Source organism: Trichomycterus rosablanca, chromosome 26 (genome assembly GCF_030014385.1).
Source record: "Trichomycterus rosablanca isolate fTriRos1 chromosome 26, fTriRos1.hap1, whole genome shotgun sequence".
NCBI lineage: Eukaryota > Metazoa > Chordata > Actinopteri > Siluriformes > Trichomycteridae > Trichomycterus > Trichomycterus rosablanca.
Genome location: NC_086013.1, coordinates 376852 through 397368, shown reverse-complemented (window position 1 = coordinate 397368; position 20517 = coordinate 376852). Strand labels below are relative to the sequence as shown.

Genomic DNA, 20517 nt, shown 5'->3' with positions numbered 1-20517 from the left:
GGGTATAAAGAGAAGAGATAACACCACTTACCTGTCAACTACATTACCAACACTATAAATACATCTTAACAATACCATTACTAACTAGTACTACTACTACCACTACCTTACACTTACCTAACACTTGTGCTTGCTTTATGGTATAAACTTGTGACATTCTAAACTAATATCTGTACAGAGCTTCCTGGACTTTCCAGGCTCATATGTACAGTCAATCTAGAACTGTTTTTATGGACACAGAGAAGTCATCAGCTGTACTTAGTCATACTCGGTAATAAGAAATCAGGAGGTCACGTCACCAGACATGAATAATGTTGATTATCAGTCGCTGGTATTAAAATAATAATCACATCATTTTGCTTCCAAAGTTCAGAGCATTCAGGACTCACCTGTACGGCCTTGACGATGTGGTTGTCATTGGAACCCCTACCTGCGGCTGTCTCGGACCGGGGGGAGCGACGTTAGGACGAGACTGTAACAATGCACAGAGAAAAGAGAAAAATGAAGATGAGTTTATTATTCATATAGATTCTACAGTAAAATAAATAATAAACCTATCATCTCCATCTGTCTGTATCCTGATTAGGTCTGTTAATGATTATAGATTTATTATCTCAGAACTTTCCTGTACACCCACAATAAACACCCTTATAGAACAATAATAAAAAGATCTATGTAATTACCAGTATAGATCATGTTCAGAGTATAAACTGATATGGATTCCTGTATGATGATGGGAGTAGGTGTGAAAGGAAACGTTGATGCAGTGTGGGTACAATTCCCAGCACTTACGTTCAAGTCGGATGCAAAAACTACTCCAGGAAACGGATCCTCCTCTGGAACAGTCGCCACTTTGTTCTCCTGCCTAACACACACACACACACACACACACACACACACACACACACACACACATGCTGATCATTAGATTATTGATGGATGTTCTGGAATGTACTCTGATCAGGTCTCAGGTTGAACATGGTTCTGATGGTCCTGGATTCTTACCGTGTTGGCGGATTCTTGCTGGACCGGCAGCAGGTACACGATGCGATGCCGACGATGATGCCGATCACCAGGGCGAGTCCGGCTCCAGGCAGAGAGGCGACAAGAGCAAAGGTCAGCACCGTCCACTTCTGAGAGCAGTCCTTCCCCAAATAAAACTCATCGTTGTAATTTTTACACCTGCAGTATGAAGCCACACAATCATCATGTTTATTTCATTACAGCATGAGACTGTCATCAACGCCTCATCAGTTCATCAGGGTCAGTGATTATTGATTATTTATGACCTGCAGAAGGGAATCTGAGACTTGCAGTAACACTGACTGACTTCTAGACTGCAGTTAAAATCCTCCTTTATGCAGGGCCTAAGGTCCGGGACAAAGTCACACAGCAGCACTGTAACACACACACACACACACACACACACAGAGCATATTAAAAACAAATTATTATTATTATTAAAGGCAAATAAGTCATGGACTAACAAACTAGATAATTTAAATGGATTTTTATTGATGTGATTAATGTCAGATTTAATAACACCACCTGTTTCTGATGTACAACCTGATGAAAGAAGGAACATCAGTAATTACAGCTGCTTTCACAATGATCTGATTATAACGATACTAATATAGAGAATAAAATCAACTTTATATAAACAATCTCTTTATATTTTCACCCCCAGCTCTGCGTCACCTCCGTCTCCCTCTTATCCTCCCAAATACAGTTCCAACTGACCTGCAGTACAAACCCGGGGCTCAGCTAGAAAACTACAGGCCTGAATGCTAACACCTGAGCACTGTACCCATAAACACACCGTCCCAGTCCTCACAACAGAACACACACACACTTACGGTCAGCATCAGACTGTCCATTAGCACTGAAGAGAACCATCGCAGCAACACACACACAAAAAACAGCCTTCATCTTCTGTGTTCTGTACAACACACACGCACGCTAACACAGAACGCTTACAACTCCAGTACAACCAGAACGGCCTTTGAGCAAAACCAGCATTTATGGCTTATAAACACACACACACACACACACACACACACACAGCCTGTACAGTCATAAAACAGATAAGGAAGGAGCTCAATTATCAAAGTTCATATCACAATAACAGAAACTACAGTACCCATAATGCACATTTCTTTGAAGCTGCATAGAATTAGTAATGGTGAGGTAGCAAGCTCATTGCTAATAAACTAGCTTTAGCACTCTAGTTATAAATGAGTGAGATTTCAGTATTTTTATTTTAATCAGATTTTTTTTTACATTCTCATTCCTCTGTTTACTGTAACTAAATACTGAATAATAATTAAGAGTTTAATACAGGTGACTTTAGCAAATAGCTAATAAGTTCATAACAAGTAGTATCATGCTACACACTCAATACTAAGCTACCATACTAAACTCTGCTATACCACGTAGACTGGGCGGTGTGGTGGCTCGGTGGGTAGCACTGTTGCCTCACAGCAAGTAGGTCCTGGGTTAAATTCCTAGGTGGGTGTTTGTGTACAAGTTTATTTTATTATTATTATTTTTCTCTGTGATCCGTGTTTTTCGGCTTGTGACACCCCGCCATACTAAACACTACCACATTTAATATTGTGTATAATTAGTACTATTAATGATGTATTTATCGTATACTAAGGGTTCGTGGATTTGGACACAGCCTGTGATTGTAAGCACGTGTTGCTCACTCTGAATGATTTAATGTTTGTGAACATGACTGCACACATCCCACACCTGATACCCACTGTTCCATGTGTTCCATGGTCACCCTACTTACTAATTCCTGCACCCAGCAGTGAACCTCAAGCCAGATGATGAGCAGAGGGGCAGCGGTGTGATGGGAGGTCAGGGTGAAGGTGGGTTTGCACTGTCTGGATCAGGTGTGAACTGTGTAATTCAGTATAAATGTTCTGGTTCTACTGGGTGCTCAGCCGAGACACGCCCAGTTCAAACTCACTTTGGATTTTTACACGAAGCAGAAGCATTTGGAGCATTAAAACACGACTGATATTAAAAAAAAGTCTTTATTATGATCCACAGCTCACATCAGAATAACATTTCAAATAATAAAAATAATAAAAGCTTAACGTGACAAATGAAACATGATTTATATTATACAAACTTCAGAACGAACCCACAGGAGAGCGTGAGGGTGTTTGGACACCCCTGCTCTAACTACACGTCTTTATTTTCTATACAAGAATAAGTAAACACACCCTCCAGATACAATTCTTGTTTTATTCAAGTTTTTTTTTTTTAAAGAATCATTAAATTCAGCAGATAAAAGTTTGTGTTGTTACTTCCTGATAGAAAAATCAACAAGACATCAAGTGAAACCAGGGGTGCACAAACTTTAGCACGCGAGTGAGAGTTAGTTATCAGAGTCGACGTCACTGTCTCCCTCGATGGACTGAAAGTCCTCGCTGTCCTCGTCCTCGCTGAGCTGGACTCTAGTGAGCACGCTCGGTCCTCGCCTCTGTTCCTCGTCCTCTTCCTCCTCTTCATCGCTGACGCCATCGCCAAGCCCCTCCCCCTGCTCCAGCCCCAGCCCCTCCCCGTCTGGACTGAAGCTCCGCCCCTGGAGTCGGCTGTCTCCTTCATCATAGCTGCCATAACTGAGAGAGAGAGAGAGAGACTGATTAATATCATAACGAGTGACTACACAAAGTGATTACCACTTTTACCATCGATCTACACCTAATCACCCTTAAACCTTCGGCAGTAATTACAGCTGCTGGTCTTCTTAGCTGCATCTCCACAAGCTTTAAAGACCTGGATTTAGGCAGTTTATCCCATTCTTCATGGCAGATCCTCTTAAGCTGCATTAGACTGGACATGAAGCATCTGTGAGCTCCCCTCCTCAGATGTTAGACAGGGTTTAGGTCCTGCCCTTCTGCTATAAAGGCCTGATATATGGAGGCTGCAGAGATGGTTGTCCATCCATCAGGTTCCTCCATCTCTGCACAGGAACTTTTTTATAGCAGATTTTTGGGTTCTTTCTTACCTCCCTGACTTACACTATATTCATTCAACATCAAAAGTCAACGGGTCTGAAAACTTTTGCACTTTACAGTAGGTGTCCTTCGGTCCTGGGTTCGTCCTCGCCTCCAGTCACAACCACTGAGGAGTTTTGCATGTTCTCCCAGTCCCTAATTAAAATTTTCCACCTTCTAAACATGCAAAAGGTGGATTGGCTGCTGTGTCAGTAGTAGTAGTGTGTGTGTGTGTGTGTGTGTGTGTGTGTGTGCGTGTTCTGACCTGACGTTGCTGTCCTCCATGTGTGTGTCCTCGTCAGGCCCCTCCCCCTCGTATGACATCATGCTCTCCTCGTGCTCCATGCCCATACGACTGGAGTCCTGATGCGGCGTCTCGCGATCGCTGTCACTGCCGCTCTCTGATAGGTGGATCGCTGTGATGAGCAGCACACACAGCCAATCATCAGTCACGTATATAAAACACCCAGCCTGCACTTTCAGTTCTACTTCCTTGTACTAGTTCACCCTGTACCTACCTGATCAGCTCCTCAGAACGCTTCAACTGTCCCTGACGCCCCAATTTACAAACAAACGACACTTGTATAATTACACCTTTATACAGATTAAGTGTGTGTGTGTGTGTGTGTGTATCTTACAGGAGAACGGGTTGTCGCCCTCCTCGTCGGTGCCCTCGTCCTCTCCGTCTGACATCAGCAGGTCCTGATAGAGAATGCTGGACTGCACCTGCCGTGACCCTTCATCGTCATCCTCTTCCTCCTCTTCCTCCAGAGGAACCCGGAGCTCATCATCATCCTCGTCATCATCGTCCAGATCTCTCTCCTCAGCCTTACACACACACACACACACACACACAACAACCCAAATGGTGTAACTAATGGTGTATATACACACCCTAAAGCCCAGTTCACACCTGTGAGTGTGTGTGTGTGTGTGTGTGTGTGTGTGTGTGTGTGTTACCGGTGCAGGTGTTTTAGGTTTGCCATCATCGTCCTCTTCAAATCCTTCGATATCGACATCAGACTCCTCCTCTCCCAATCGACCACGCCCGCGACCCTGAAACACACATTACCACAGTGTGTGAGAGAGCAGCAGCACCGAGGGGGTTACAACACACACACACACACACACACACACACACACACACACACACACACACACACACACACACACACACACACACACACAGAGGGCAGGGGGTGCAGAAGGATTTTGGGGAGGTGTAGGGTATTCCTACACCCTCTGAGCATGAGCAGTGAGAGCAGGAGGATGCTGTATCAGTGTGATGGTGCAGGTTTAGGTGGAGGTACAGGTAGATTATGGTGGGAGGAATGGAGGGCAGGACAGACGATGGATCAGAGGAAGGAGAGAGGAGTACCTGCCCCCCTCGTTTCTGAGAAGCAGGAGGAACTAGCGTAGCCTCAGCTAACAGGCTAACATCGCCCTGCAGAGTCACACACACACACATCAGACAGAGAAGAACAGAGCAAGAGGAAGAACCTGATAAAACCCAGCACGCTAAACAGATTCAGGGATTAAAAAGTAGAAGAAAATGTTCGATAAGTAAATAAAAATATAAGATATTAAAGGTAAAGATAAAGAGGATCAGCGAGGGGAAATAAAGGTGAACCGGAGGTGCAGAATATAAACACAGAGACGAGAGGAGAGGAAACATCTACAGCAAACAGAGAGAGCAACTGGAGATCATCATCCCACCCACTCAGGAGGGACATGAGCACGTGTGTGTGTGTGAGTGTGTGTACCTGAGGTGTGTACGGTCCGGGTGTTAGTGGGTCCAGACTGTCGAGATCAGCAGCATCGAGAGCAGCTTCTTTAGCGGTACAGATATCCTTCTCCAACTGAGTCAAGTGTTCATCATACTGTCACACACACACACACACACACACAGGTTTGTTCTGTTACACGATGCCGAGATGTCGAAGCAGAAGCTAGTTTTAAACATAACCATCTCCCATACCTCTGCTAGAGTCTGCTTACACACACTCACAATCTCCAGAGCAGTTTTAGTGTAGGTGCTGTCAGAACCTGTAGAGACGGAAACACACGTTACAAACACTCGGCTAAATAAAATATAAATAAAGGAGTGTAATAGACCGCTGTGTGTGTGTGTGTGTGTGTGTGTGTGTGTGGTGTTTTTCTCACCGTTGTACTTGACACTGTTGGTGTGGATCAGACTAACGTCTGCCAGGAACACCTCCCGATTCTGGTACTTGTGCTTGGAGATGTTCTGGTAAACACACACACACACACGCACAATAAGAACCCTGGTTAGATGAATGAAGCCTGGTACGTTGCAGGCATGTGGGTGGAGGCAGGTACCTTGCGGAGCGACTCCAGGTCCATGGGGTTGGTGATGACTTTATAATAATCAGGAACGAACTTCTTGTTGACGGGATGGTGGAACGGCCAGGACTGCAGAGAGAGAGAGAGAGACGAGGTGAGAGAGAACCACGCTGCTCTGCTCCGTTCACAAGAACAAAGCGCTAACTGGGTTTCAGCCAATCAGATGCTCCCGTGTGCAGGTGAGGGGGCGGGGCATAAAGTGGTCACTCACCTCAGGAACAGCCATCATCTTCTGAGTGACGATGTTATCCAGGATAAAGGAGAAGGCCACCTGATCATCATCATCCAGCAAGGGGTTTATAGCCTTCTCCAAACGAACCAGACGCTCCTCTTTCTACACACACACACACACACACACACACACATTTGCATTACAGGATAAACACACACACAGGACAGGAATTGTATTTTTACTTTCTTTTCTTACCTCCTTCAGTTTTTCATCACACAGGTCCAGCATGGCCTGAGCCACCTGCGTCAGAGGGTGCTTGGCTCCTAACACACACACACACACAGAAAATAAGAACCCATATATTAAACATGATGTGTACCTGTGTGTGCACCTGGGGGATTAAACTCTATCCATTAGAACCCAGAAGAGCACCGACACAGGGAGATCTTATCTTCTATGTCCCAAACCACACAAGCTTCGTTCGTATGTATTTACTGTGTTCTAATGTAGATCAGAACAGCGACACCCAGAGGTCAGAACAGAGAACTTAATAGATCAAACGAATGGAGGGGGGCATTATGCACATATCAAAATATTAATATACATTGTGATTACACCCTTGATATCAACCAACAAGCACATGATGCCCCCCCCCCCCAGTACACATCACTATCATCATGTTGTGTGTGTGTGTGTGTGTACCGTTGTATGTGCCGCTGTTCTTGACGATGAGCTCGACGCTCTCCCGGAATTCCTCTCGTGAGGGGTACAGGCGCTTCCTGACGTTCTCACGCAGCGCCTGGAGGTCCATCGGCCTGGTGATGATCTTATAATAATCCTTCACCACCTTCCCATTCACCGGAGTGTGGAACGGGTACGTCTGCGCACACACACACACACACACACACACACACACACACACACACGTTCATTTCCTTCATAAACACCTGATAAGAAGCTAAAGACAGAAGCGGTGCGTGGCGTACGTTAGGATGATCCCTCATGTCGTTAATGACGCTCTCCAGTACGGACGACAGAGTGACCATGGGGTCGGTTCTCCTGCGATGGATGGATTTATGAGGACGCTACGGGGCAAGAACGAGACGAATCAGGAACAGATTATTAGGTTTTATTAACAGCCCAGTACACACACACTCACACACACACTTACGTTCAGGTAGTCGCAGTGGACGGTGCTGCCGACGCGTCTCTTCTTTTTAGGAGGAAGCTGCTGTTTAGGAAATTTCAGCACAAGAGACTTTCTCCTCACCTCATCCGCACTAACACACACACACACACACATTACGCAGTTATTACACGCTTATTAAACACACAGGAACGGGTCCAGCCTCGTCACTTCACCAAAAAACACGATCAGTTAATAATCTGACTACCATCGTCTACAGCAGCACCAACACAGTCTGCTGCACCACTGAAACACCATGCCTGATTATAATATCATGACCATACACAGAAAATACCCAGCATTACCGCTGTGTGTGTGTGTGTGTGTGTGTGTGTGAGCGCTACCTCTCGATGAGCTGTTTGCCCAGCACTATTTTGGTTCCCTCCACTTTAATGAGCTCCTCGTTATCGTTATGGATGACCGTCTTCTCCAGCTCCTCCTCCTGCTCCTCCGTCATGGCGACCGGGTTGGTGGGCGGGGCGTTCGTCTGGTAGTACAGCGGGCAGAACTTGTTGGTCCTCATGTGACCGATCTCGCCACACGCTCCACATTTCAGCTGCACACGGGAAGAGCAACGACCATCGCTGTGAGTTTTAATGAAACGTTTTACTGTAACAGAACACCAGGGGGCGACACGACATGCCTGATAATACAGGAGTTCCCTAAATATTCACTCACAAAACACCTGTAAACGAATAGAACTTAGTGCCCCCCCCTTCTGCCCATAGCAACCACCTTGGGATACCATAGCAAACATTAGGAACCACATGGCAACCATACAGCAACATCCTAGCAACCACCTGCGCTATCACACTAACCACGCTGAAGGCTGGTGAGCGGCCGTTCTTTAATAGTGCCAGATGTATTAAATACAGCAACAATGTGAATGCTTTTCCAAATGTATGTTCATGATTAGGCATGACGAGCTCCTTTCTTGCATGATAGCCCATGACCCCATGGCAGTGTAAAGCTCGGTTGACTGTGGACAGTGTCACCCATGTTCAGGTGATGTGTTATATATAACTTTTTCTAAGGTTGTCTGTGTGAGGTTGTGTGTGAGGTTGTGTGTGTGTGTGTGTGTGCGGCACCTTCAGATCTGGCCTCTCCTTGGCTTTTTTGGGACGTTTCTCGGGCGGACCCTTGAAGCGGTCCTTTTCCTGGTTGCGCTTTAACCTGCGCAGCTGCTCCTGTATGCGCCTGCGCTCCTTACGCATCTCCTCCCTGTGCTGCTCATCAAACAGAGCAAACTTACGACTGCACACACACACACACACACACACACACACAGTTAATGAAGTGATTTTAGGAAACTGTGCTGTTTTAACTTATTAGAGCTCAATTGTGTTTCATAAATACAAAACACAACAATGCACAACTATACAGTATCATAACACACACGCATGTACTCATCACTAAATTCACTCATTAAAATTACCATCAATGACATTAGCACTCACACACACACACACACACACTCACACACACTTACATGAAGTCCTCGTCCTTGGTGCTGCGGATGCGCAGGTAAGCATCGATGACGGTGGGTTTGCGGACGGTCTCACAGCGCACGTAATCTTTACCGTCCTCGTCGCGGAACGTGCGGTAAATTTTCAGCCGCCTGCCACACGCCGACGAGTTCAGACTCGTTACTGAGGAGGCGTCGTCGTCTTTGTATGAGCTGGTGGACTGAGCGCTCGCTACACACACACACACACACACAAAGTCTTACACCATATCACAAAACCACAGCAACAACCTAGCAACCACCTGAATGCCACAGCTACCATACAGCGACTAGGAAACACCTGAAACACCTGGAGCAGCTGTGTCAGGACTGGTGCTTGGATCTTGGTGCAGGCAGCTTTAGGAAACCTCTGGTGTTATGAGGATTAAAATGTTCTTGTGTTTGTGGTGGATCTTACAGAAAGCTTTCCGTCGATCCTTCCGGCTCTTGTCGCGATCGCCCGCCTCGTCACCCATCAGCATGCGCTGCAGCTCCTTCCTCTCCTCCTCCTCTCTCTCACGGCTCAGCTGAGAACTGGTCTTCTTGTTCTGCAGCATGTTCTCGATGTTCTTGCCCATCTCCTCGAAGTCGCTGTCCTCGGCCGAGCTGCTGTCCGTATCTGTGGACAACACCTCCGTACTCTCCAGCACCCTGACACACACACACACACGGGGGGGGGGGGGGGGTTAGGGGTGGTGCAGAGAAGTGAGGGGGGTGCAGAGGTAAGTCTGATTTAGATCAGACGGGTTCATATGGAGTCACGCACCGATCTCCATCATCCTCCATCTCTGTGCAGTGCTATCATTCAGCCAGCAGAAGGCGTAACTGCAGCAGTTATGAGGAATACCCTCCGACACACACACACACACACACACACACACACACACACACACACACACACACAGACTCTCACTTGTTCTGCAGGTCGAAGATGCGCTGACACTCCTCCTTGTAGCGCTCCTGATGCTCCGCGACGGAGAACCGCGACCCTCGGGCAAATTTACTCATCGGAGTCTCTCCTGAACGCGCCTGTTCTGTAGACATGGTGCGCACCACATCGATCACCTCCCAACGGGACAGCTTCTTAATCTGCGCACACACACACACACACACACACACACACACAGCACTCTCTTAAGATAATGTATGAGAAGAAGAGCAGTAGAAGATGAGTTACGGTACTGGACTAGTAATCAAAAGGTCGCTGGTTCAAGCCCCACCACTGCCAGGTTGCCACGGTTGGGCCCTTGAGATTTTAAGATCAAACCCAGTCATGAACAATTTTGTATCCCCAGTTCACCTCACTTACACATATCTGTACTGTGGGAGGAAACTGGAGCACCCGGAGGAAACCCACACAGACACAGGGAGAACACGCAGAATAGACCTGGACCGCTCCACCTTGGAATGGAACCCAGGACCTTCTTGCTTTGAGGTTACAGTGCTAAGATAAACCTCTGAAATAATCTGTGATCTGTTTATTGATCAGTGATAACTCGCCTCCTCCTCTGGAACGCCGAACTTGCGCAGCAGCTGTTTGGCGTTTTTCAGCGAGAGACGTCGCAGATCAGCGTCTGTACCCGTCACTGTCTTCTTAACAGGCTGAGGCTCACGCTCATCCTGATACACACACACACACACACACACACACACACACAGTCAGTATCTGATCAGGAGTCCAGGTGGGTCCAGAGCTGAAAACACTACCACAAAGTATGAGGATGACCTAGTGTATGTATGTGTGTGTGTGTGTGTGTGTGTGTGTGTGTGTGTGTTACCTTCTGCTGGGTGGGTTTGTTTGGTACTTTGACGTAGCTGAATCCCTCTCCACAGCCGGTGGGATCGGCCACACCTGACACCTCCAGCAGACACTTCCCCTTCATGGCTGCAATAAAGGCCCGGGTGGTGTTCCACGGAGCGGTGCGCACCTACACACAGTGTAGCACAGGGTTAGAACTGTTCACACACACACACACACACACACACACGATAAACACGTGGTATTGACCTCATCATCGATCTTCATCTGGAAGTCTTCCTCATTCTCTTCTTCTGGAGCGAAGAACGACTTCTCTCCATAACCTGCATCCTAAAACAAACACACACACACACACACACACACACATTAAAGGGTAAATTTCTCATAAAAAAGAACTGGTGTTTTGGGGCGTGTATAAGTGTGTGTGTGTGTGTGTGTGTGTACCTTGAGTCTCTGTTCAGCTACCAGCATGCTGTAGTAGGAGCAGCACTGTTCTGGTGAAACCATGGCTCTGATCTCCTCCTCCGTAGGAAGCCGAAAGTCGGGCTTCAGCACCCACCAGTTAGAATCCATTCCTGAAGATGAGGAGAGTGAGGAAGAGGAACAGAGAGAGGGTGAAGGACAAGCTCCTATAATCAGGTGGGGTCTCCATTAGACGGGGTGGGGCGTCCATCAAGCTTACGGTCAGGTGTCCATAAACTTTTGGTCACGTATATTATGAACTAAAATTCTGCCCTGGTGTAGATTTGACTCATGTGGAATCTCAGTGTGTGTGTGTGTGTGTGTGTGTGTGTGTGTGTGTGTGTGTGTGTGTGTGTGTGTGTGTACCTGTACGTTTGAAGTCAGCACACAGTTTGAGGCGTTTGCGGATGCTGCTCTCGGAGTGAGAGGGAAACGCCTTCTTTATGTCCTCCATCCGAATTCTCCTGGGTCGGTCCTTACTCTTCCAGAACAGCCGATAGATAAACACCTACACACACACACACACACACACAGAGACACACACACACACACACACACACACACACTGAAGCATTAGAGCTACAGTAGTAATGAGGAGTTAGGACACATTCACATGAGAAGCTCAGAGCCGCTACCTGTAGGAAGTCCCGGATGTGTGTGTTGGCACGTTTAGAGTTGGGCCCTGGCACTTCGTAGAGCGGGCACTCCTGTCCCACCGAGAATATATCCAGCACCTCCCGTATGAAGTAACACTGCCGCGTCCGGATGATCAGGAAATCCGTCTGCGGCATCTTGTGCAGGTAGATGGGAGCTCGGAACAGGTTGTTCTCGAACGCCTAACACACACACACACACACAGTTTTGGGGTTTTCTAATACATAGGTTTCAGTCCACTATCACCATCACGCTTTACAGTAGGTACAGAATTGTTGTTGCTGATTTGGGACACAGCAGTCTCTGAACCCACGGCCGTGTGAAGCTTGCTTGATTTGGACAGTGAGCCCTGTGATCCTGCAGCGTTTGATTCTTTTAGTGTAAAGTGACAGTCTGAGTCTAAATAATAGCACATCAACAGACAGACTGGTGTGTGTGTGTGTGTGTGTGTGTGTGTGTGTGTGTGTTACCTGCAGCAGCTGACCGGGATGTAGGGATCCGAGGAAAGGTGAAGTATGGCAGTAAACGTTCTCTCCGTATTTATAATCTGGAGCACCGGGATCTTTACCAGGTTTCTGCACACACACACACACACACACACACACGCATAGTGATACACACTGTTTTATCAGCTCAGGTGTCGGTCTGGATCTGATCAGACGCACTGATGGGAATACTCACCCTCTTGTAGTAGTTTTTGACCTTGGTTGCCATGCCGACCTGCATCATGAGTGGCGGGTACTCCTCGCTGTACTCTGCCAGGATCAGGTCTCCGTCTTTGCCCGTAAGATCCTGATTGGTGCGCATGAAGAACATATCGCCTCCTCCTGAAGCCTGTCGCTCCTGCTCCCTCGTCTACACACACACACACACACACACACACACACACACATGCACCACATTCTTTATTATAGAGTGATTGTTTTGAATTAGAGACCCAGTAATTGATTATTTTTCTGATGAACTGAGCAGTTGGGCGGAGTCACAGCTCAGTCAGAGTGCCCATGCTGGTGCTGCTGGGAACGTCCTGGTACCAGATACCACAGGAACCCCTCAGACGTCTGGGTGGGGTGTAGGGAGGTGGGTGATTACCTTGGCTTTCTTCTTGATTTGCTTGAGGAGCGGCTGGACTGGATGGGGTCCAGGTTGAGACAGATGACCGAACGAGTACTTCTTGAGGGAGGGACGATGGAACTGACGCAGCTTCATCGGACCCATGTGTGTGGGGAAGAACGGCTGCCTCAGCTCCAGCGCTGGAATAGAGTGCTGCAGAGAGAGAGAGAGAGAGAGAGAGAGGACATGAAGCCTTGCGCTACACTTGTGACGTGATGCATCATCATGCTGGTTAATCCATTTTAAGATGAAGGGAAGCACATGTTCAGCAACCCGGTCTGATATAAAGGTGTGCCAGGAACACAATCACACTATTACACCAGCAGCAGCAGCAGCCTGAACTGCTCACACGAGGCGAATCAGATTCAAAAACGTAATGCACTCCACACTGTCCACATGTTACACCACACCCACCCTCCAGAATACGAATATGTGCTGCCCACCTGGATGATGTTGCCACCGAAGGTGCCCCTCAGCCCCTGCTGTTTGGGGTAGTAGAACTCATCGTTGGACAGATTCCACGGGTCCTTGACTTCCGGCTGAGACATGTTCTACAGTCAGACGAACACACACACACACACACACACACACACAATACACAATGAGGAAAACAACACGTTACACACACTCAAACACTACTGTGGGGTTTGGGACGTGTCCCGATACTTGTGTCCTGATAGTGTACAGGACACAGTAACCCCTGAGACGAGTGTGCACTATGTAGTGAACAGAGCGCGGTTTTGTTACCTGCTGTGGTTCGTCTTTGATGACGCCCGTCTTGCCGAGCAGAATTCGGCTCTTTTTCAGGGACGACTCCTTCTTGTTATCCTTGGACGGAGAGTGAGACGTTCTCTCTTCCTTCTCACTAGGGATCTCTGCACGCGCACACACACACACACACACACACACACACACACACGTGAGATAATGCGCGGAACAAAGAGACGTCATTAAAGAAAGATGAAAGGTGAAAGGTTACCCAGTATGATGTTCTCGTCGTTGGGGTCCAGAGTGAGGACCGGAGGAGTCAGGAGACGGTCCATGTTCTGATCATCCCAAATAATGTGGTCCTCCCATCGCCCATACACCAGCTCATCATTATCGATGGGGAATATGGAGTACCAGGGAGAATCGCCTTCATAGGAAACTACACACACACACACACACACACACACACACACACACACACACACACACACACACGAGATATATCTGCTTTGAGAGAGCTGCATTCCCAGGACCTTTCTGCCCTGAGGTGAGAGTGCTATCCACCAAGCCTCCCCCCAGCATGGTTAGGACTGGGAAATGCACTGGGACTGGGTGGTGTGTGTGTGTGTGTGTGTGTGTGTGTGTGTGTGTGTGTGTGTGTGTGTGTGTGTGTGTGTGTGTCCTTACCCAGGTGGTCTTGACCGTGTTTGTCTCGTTTGGACCCAGTAATAGATGGTGCTTTGGGCATTGGTGGTGGAGTCGGAGGAACCAGCTGGGAATTACTGCGATTCAGACCTGCACACACACACACACACACACACACACACACACACACACACACACACACACTAATCAAACATTCCAGCTAAATGAAGAAACATACTGTGCTAATCCATGTATCTGGCCAATAGAACACTTACACTGCTCTGTGTGTGTGTGTGTGTGTGTGTGTGTGTGTGTGTGTGTGTGTGTGTGTGCATACCCTGCTGGGCGTTGTAGGCGTTGGCGTTGCGGGTCATGCTAGAGGGAAGCCACCCTGCCAGACTCGCCCGCTGGGTCTTAGTGCCCTTGTGTTTCACGTCTTCTCCGTTCCAGATAATGTCATCCTCCCACTGTAGCTGGGTAACCATCAGGAAGAGCTCGTCCTCCAGCTGCACACACACACACACACACACACACACACACACACACACATATATACATCAGTCCGAGTGTGTATGAACAGCTAGCATGCTGAGCATGTAAACACTGACGTGAAGGTCCAGTCCCAGATTTTACTGTGTGTGTGTGTGTGAGTGATACAGACCTCCTGCTCGCTGCACTGCTCCGTATCGGTGTGTGTGTCGTTTTCAGTATCGTCGTGCGTGTCGGTTTGCGTTTCAGGGTGTGTGTCGGTTGGCGTGCCGTCCTGGCGCAGGCTGAGGCCGTAGTGGAACCCTGAGCCGTCCTCGGGCACGCCCAACATGTCGTACCACAGCTGAGCCGGACCGTAGCGCCACTCTGCCACACGCGGCCTCAGCTCACACACACCTTCACCCTCACACACCACCGACACACTGTTACACTCCACCGGCGCCATCATTGAGATCTACACACACACACACAGACAGAGTGTTTGTTGATGGAAATGTACACAAGTGTGACAGTAGATTCAGTGATGTGTGTGTGTGTGTGTGTGTGCGTGTGTGTGTGTGTATCACCTCATCATCAGACAGGCATTGCTCTGGTGGAGGGGGCGGGGCATAGTCATAATCCCAACCAGATTTCTTCGTAGCTCCGCCTTCTGAAGCTTGTGATTCGCCGTCAGCAGCGGGCGTGTCCGAGTGCGCGTCCTTGTGCTTCTTCTTCCTCTTCCGGCGGGCGCTGCGCCACACCGATGACATGTTCTTACCCGGCCCGAACAACCGCAGAAACCGCAACACCTAACACACACACACACACACACAGCATGAAACGTGTAGAAGGGACACGAGAGGTCTGCTGATGAGTGTGTGTGAGCACTTTATTAGGAACACTATAGTAACACTTCACTCTCACAACATCCTCCGTTCTTCATGGTTTGGATTCCACTAGGTTTTGGAAACATTCCTTTGGGATTGTGGTCAGTGTTGACGTGGCTGCATCAGCTCTGCGTTCACGCTGCCAATCTGCCGCTCTATCACATCACCAAGGTGCTTCATGGATTCAGATCTAGTGACTGGGAGAGCCACTGAACAACATGTTTATGTAAACAGTCTGAGACGTTCATGCTTCAAGTCATCGTTAGAAGATCTACCAGGTACTAATAGGCCAAAATTGTGGCAGGAAAACGTCCACCAGCCTGGACTGTTAGAACAGAGCAGGTTGGGTCCTTGATTTCACCATGAGGTGTACAGGTGTTCCTAATAAAGAGCTCAGAGTGTGTAATGTGAGAGAGTGTGTGTGTGTGTTTACCTTGCCGGGTCTGAATTCGGGGAAAAGCTCTGTGACCTGCGGCAGAGATTTACTCGCGTCCTTTTGCATGATGCCAGCCAATGGGAGAGTAAGACTAGACTGATGCCCCGCCCCTCCCATGGATGCCGGCCTATCGCATTCGCTCTCGCTGTCTGAGGAGCTGCTGAACTCGGCCTTCTCACCGGCGGAGGAGGGAGCGATGATGGAGGGTAGAATGATTCCGTCTCCTTCATCACTCACTACACACACACACACACACACACACACACACACACACACACACAGACGAGAAGCTCACAGACTGATCAAAAGATATATAATAATAATATAATAACATAATAGTAATATTACATATAAATTCTTTATTACTGAGGAAACAGATAAACGAATCCTGTCTAAACAGAAGAATAATCAGTACAAACACGGTGGGTCTGTGTGAAACCCTGGCGCTCTCTCTCTACACATATTTCCCATCATCCTACACTCCAGAGAAGAGGGCGTGTCTCAATTCTTAGCACCATTAGAATGCTCCTACTGAGGCGCCTTAATTCTGAGTGATGATCTGACTGAATAACGAGGGAGCGTCCGACGCCTCCTCAGCGCTGAAGATCAATCCCAGCATTCAGTGCAGCACGACTTTCCTCACCAAGAACTACAAACATGGAGGACGGATGAACGCGGAGCAACCAACGGAGTTTTTCACACAGACCCTGATGCTTTTGCAAACGTCTCACCACTGGAGCTCTGAGTGGGCGGGTCGTCTTTCTTAGCTGGGATTGGCTGGCTGGGAGGTGGAGGAGGAGGCATGAGCTTGGCATCAATGTCCTCCGAGTCTGCATCGTAATCGTCCTCGTCATCTACACACACACACACACACACACACACACAGAGAGAGAGAGAGAGAGAGAAACACATATACACACACACACACACACACACACACACACACAGAGAGAGAGAGAGAGAGAAACACATATACACACACACACACACACACACACACACACACACACACACACACAGAGAGAGAGAGAGAAACACATATACACACACACACACACACACACACACACAGAGAGAGAGAGAGAGAGAAACACATATACACACACACACACACACACACACACACACAGAGAGAGAGAGAGAAACACATATACACACACACACACACACACACACACACACACACACAAGAAACACACACACACACAACAGGTGATTAACAAAGCTGTGTGTATTTAAATCTAGTGTGTGTGTGTGTGTGTGTGTACCGTGTGTGTGTGTGTGTGTGTGTGTGTGTGTACCGTGTGTGTGTGTGTGTGTGTGTGTGTGTGTGTGTACCGTGTGTGTGTGTGTGTGTGTGTGTGTGTGTGTGTGTGTGTGTGTGTGTACCGTGTGTGTGTGTGTGTGTGTGTGTGTGTGTACCGTGTGTGTGTGTGTGTGTGTGTGTGTGTGTGTGTGTGTGTGTACCGTGTGTGTGTGTGTGTGTGTGTGTGTGTGTGTGTGTGTGTGTGTGTGTGTGTACCGTGTGTGTGTGTGTGTGTGTGTGTGTGTGTGTACCGTGTGTGTGTGTGTGTGTGTGTGTGTGTGTGTACCGTGTGTGTGTGTGTGTGTGTGTGTGTGTGTGTGTGTGTGTGTGTGTGTGTGTACCGTGTGTGTGTGTGTGTGTGTGTGTGTGTGTGTGTACCGTGTGTGTGTGTGTGTGTGTGTGTGTGTGTGTGTGTACCGTGTGTGTGTGTGTGTGTGTGTGTGTGTGTGTGTGTGTGTGTGTGTGTGTGTACCGTGTGTGTGTGTGTGTGTGTGTGTGTGTGTGTGTGTGTGTGTGTGTGTGTGTGTGTGTGTACCGTGTGTGTGTGACGGCTGCATGCTGCTCATGGCTTGTCTGCATTTACGAGTTTCATCTTCAGCAACTTCAGTGATGTCTGAATAATCCACCGCATCATCAGTGCTCTTCACCCAACCTACACACACACACACACACACACACACACACACACACACACACACACACACACACACACAGAGAGAAGTAGTTCACCACAGTGCCACCACAAGCAGTTTGTTTGTTTATAATCCTGTACCTTTAGAATGTGGATTGTCTCTGCGCCTGACGTGATTCACCTTTATTACCTGTGTGTCGTTGTAAGCGACCTGTTTAACAGTCTGGACGCGCGCTGACTGAGTATTTAATTATTTTATTCGAGACGTATTTGTGGCGTTTATGACACGCTTGGTACCATGTTTTAGTCCGTCTGTAGTCTCGTATAAACCTGGACGATGGTGTGAAACTGAAATGTGTCTGGACACTCACCGTCGGCGTCGGTGTTCTGCTCGTCGTCCTCCTCGGTGGAGGTGATCTCTGTGATGAGCGCCCCCAGCCCGAGAGAACCCAAACCCGCCAGGTGCTTCTTACTCTCCTGAAACACACACACATGAACATAAGCATCCCTACCAACACACACAGCGACCCTATTCCATTCTAAATAAATAAAACACAGGATCTGACACATTCATCGGATCAGGAAATGTGTGTGTGTGTGTGTGTTTATTTTCACCAGAAGATCACAAACTTCAGCTTTAAATTCTTTAAAAACCAGTTTATAATGTTTACTCTAAATAAGAGCACAGACATTTCTTAGTGCTGTGTGTGTATTTAGTAAATAGAGATTCCCATCACTGCTTTGTAGTCCCTTATATATAAATAGTTTAATTTTTCTCATCACTGCAGCGTATTCGTCTCTCTCACCGTGTCCAACACACTGTCGTCCTCCAGCTGTCCATCCTCGTTGATGTTTCCGAACAGGAAGCCCGTCAGATGGAAGGGACGGTCCTGATCCTCCTCGCTGTCTGAGTCCGACATCCTAGACGGCAACCAAACATCAATCAGAACAATAAACAATCAGGTGAAACAGCAGCTCTCATCATTATTAAATGCACTTTAGTTATAAGCTGACCAGCTCACATTTATCAGCCCAAAATCAACTCCTAATGGTGACCAGTACAGAGGAGGTATCACACATGCACACAAACTGTTAGTGTCAGGAGCCGGAGAGTCTGTCATGTTTGTATTTGTGAATGGTTGTGGGAGGGGCTCTTGGGGGCGTGACTGTAAGGTGATGAACAGGAGGAATGTAAACACAGCGACCCGGACCAGTGTGTGTTTAACCTGCTGTTTCTTATTATGATCAACTTACTTTAATTAAAGAGTGATCATGGCTAAATATTTACATTATATATATATATATTAACAATCCAGACATTTATGCTTTATTTATAATAATAGTTATTATGGCTCAGCGCACACTTAATGTATAGAAACAATTAATAAGTCTTTTAGAATTGAATGCATTAAATCAGATTAAACTATATAACTGTATACATTTAAATTTATGTTTAATTATAAAAGCAGTTTTAACCGCCTTACCTGGGCAGTATTTACAGAAGGCCGGAACGAAGCCGCGGACTCGAGTCGGAGCTCTCACCGCTCAGCGCGCACCTATTCACGCTAAACTCCTCCAACCATCAGCTGTTAGCATGCGGCTAACGGTTTATTATACATTATACATCTTAAAGCTAAACAGGAACTGAAAGTGACAGTTACTATTAAGGACGTTTAGAATGTTGTGTTATTATCATAAAACTTTCAATGTTACAACATTTCTGCACAAAACTGAGTAGCTAGCCTGTTAGCTACCCGCCTGTGGAGCTGTTTACTCTTCTACCTTCCGGTTGTCATAACGTCGTCAGTTCCGGTTAAAAGTATCCGCCTACAATCTAAATTCTGATAGATTTCACTACAATTATTATTTATTAACATAAACTTTAATAACACAAATAATAAATCTATTATATTAACATCAAATCATTTATTAACATAAAAATTATATATTATATATTATATTAACATAAAAATATTAACATAAAAATCATTTATAGAATCGAATTTATTCAATGTAAAAAAATAACATTTACTTGTTTGACATGTATTCCATTACAATAATAATATCAATAATAATAACAAACTATCATAAATGAAGACATCACAGATTCTTCTTTTTACTGCCTTTTACTAAACTTTTACTGGAAATAAGATAAGATAATAAGATAAGATAGCCTTTTATTATCCCACAGGGGGAAATTTGTAGTGTT

The 20517-nt window shown here is 47.0% G+C and overlaps 1 protein-coding gene across 1 annotated transcript; it reads right to left on the bottom strand.

Moving 5' to 3' along the window:
- Positions 1 to 3025: 3025 nt before the first annotated feature.
- taf1 (TAF1 RNA polymerase II, TATA box binding protein (TBP)-associated factor) lies at positions 3026 to 20081 on the bottom strand. The gene is made up of 40 exons (XM_062988991.1): positions 19793 to 20081; positions 19115 to 19229; positions 18680 to 18785; positions 18213 to 18329; positions 17103 to 17225; positions 16369 to 16607; positions 15636 to 15857; positions 15242 to 15523; positions 14918 to 15086; positions 14623 to 14730; positions 14207 to 14374; positions 13975 to 14102; positions 13671 to 13778; positions 13207 to 13380; positions 12796 to 12969; positions 12585 to 12689; positions 12096 to 12296; positions 11827 to 11968; positions 11443 to 11573; positions 11248 to 11328; positions 11018 to 11167; positions 10740 to 10859; positions 10153 to 10328; positions 9658 to 9890; positions 9225 to 9432; positions 8824 to 8989; positions 8080 to 8291; positions 7721 to 7829; positions 7536 to 7634; positions 7252 to 7429; positions 6805 to 6872; positions 6589 to 6711; positions 6354 to 6446; positions 6177 to 6261; positions 5992 to 6059; positions 5777 to 5893; positions 4974 to 5069; positions 4652 to 4841; positions 4279 to 4429; positions 3026 to 3635 (listed from the first exon to the last, which is right to left on the bottom strand). Exons 2-40 carry the CDS (start codon positions 19226 to 19228, stop codon positions 3392 to 3394), a joined length of 5778 nt encoding a protein of 1925 aa, XP_062845061.1. The 5' UTR covers position 19229; positions 19793 to 20081; the 3' UTR covers positions 3026 to 3391.
- Between the last annotated feature and the right edge of the window lie 436 nt (positions 20082 to 20517).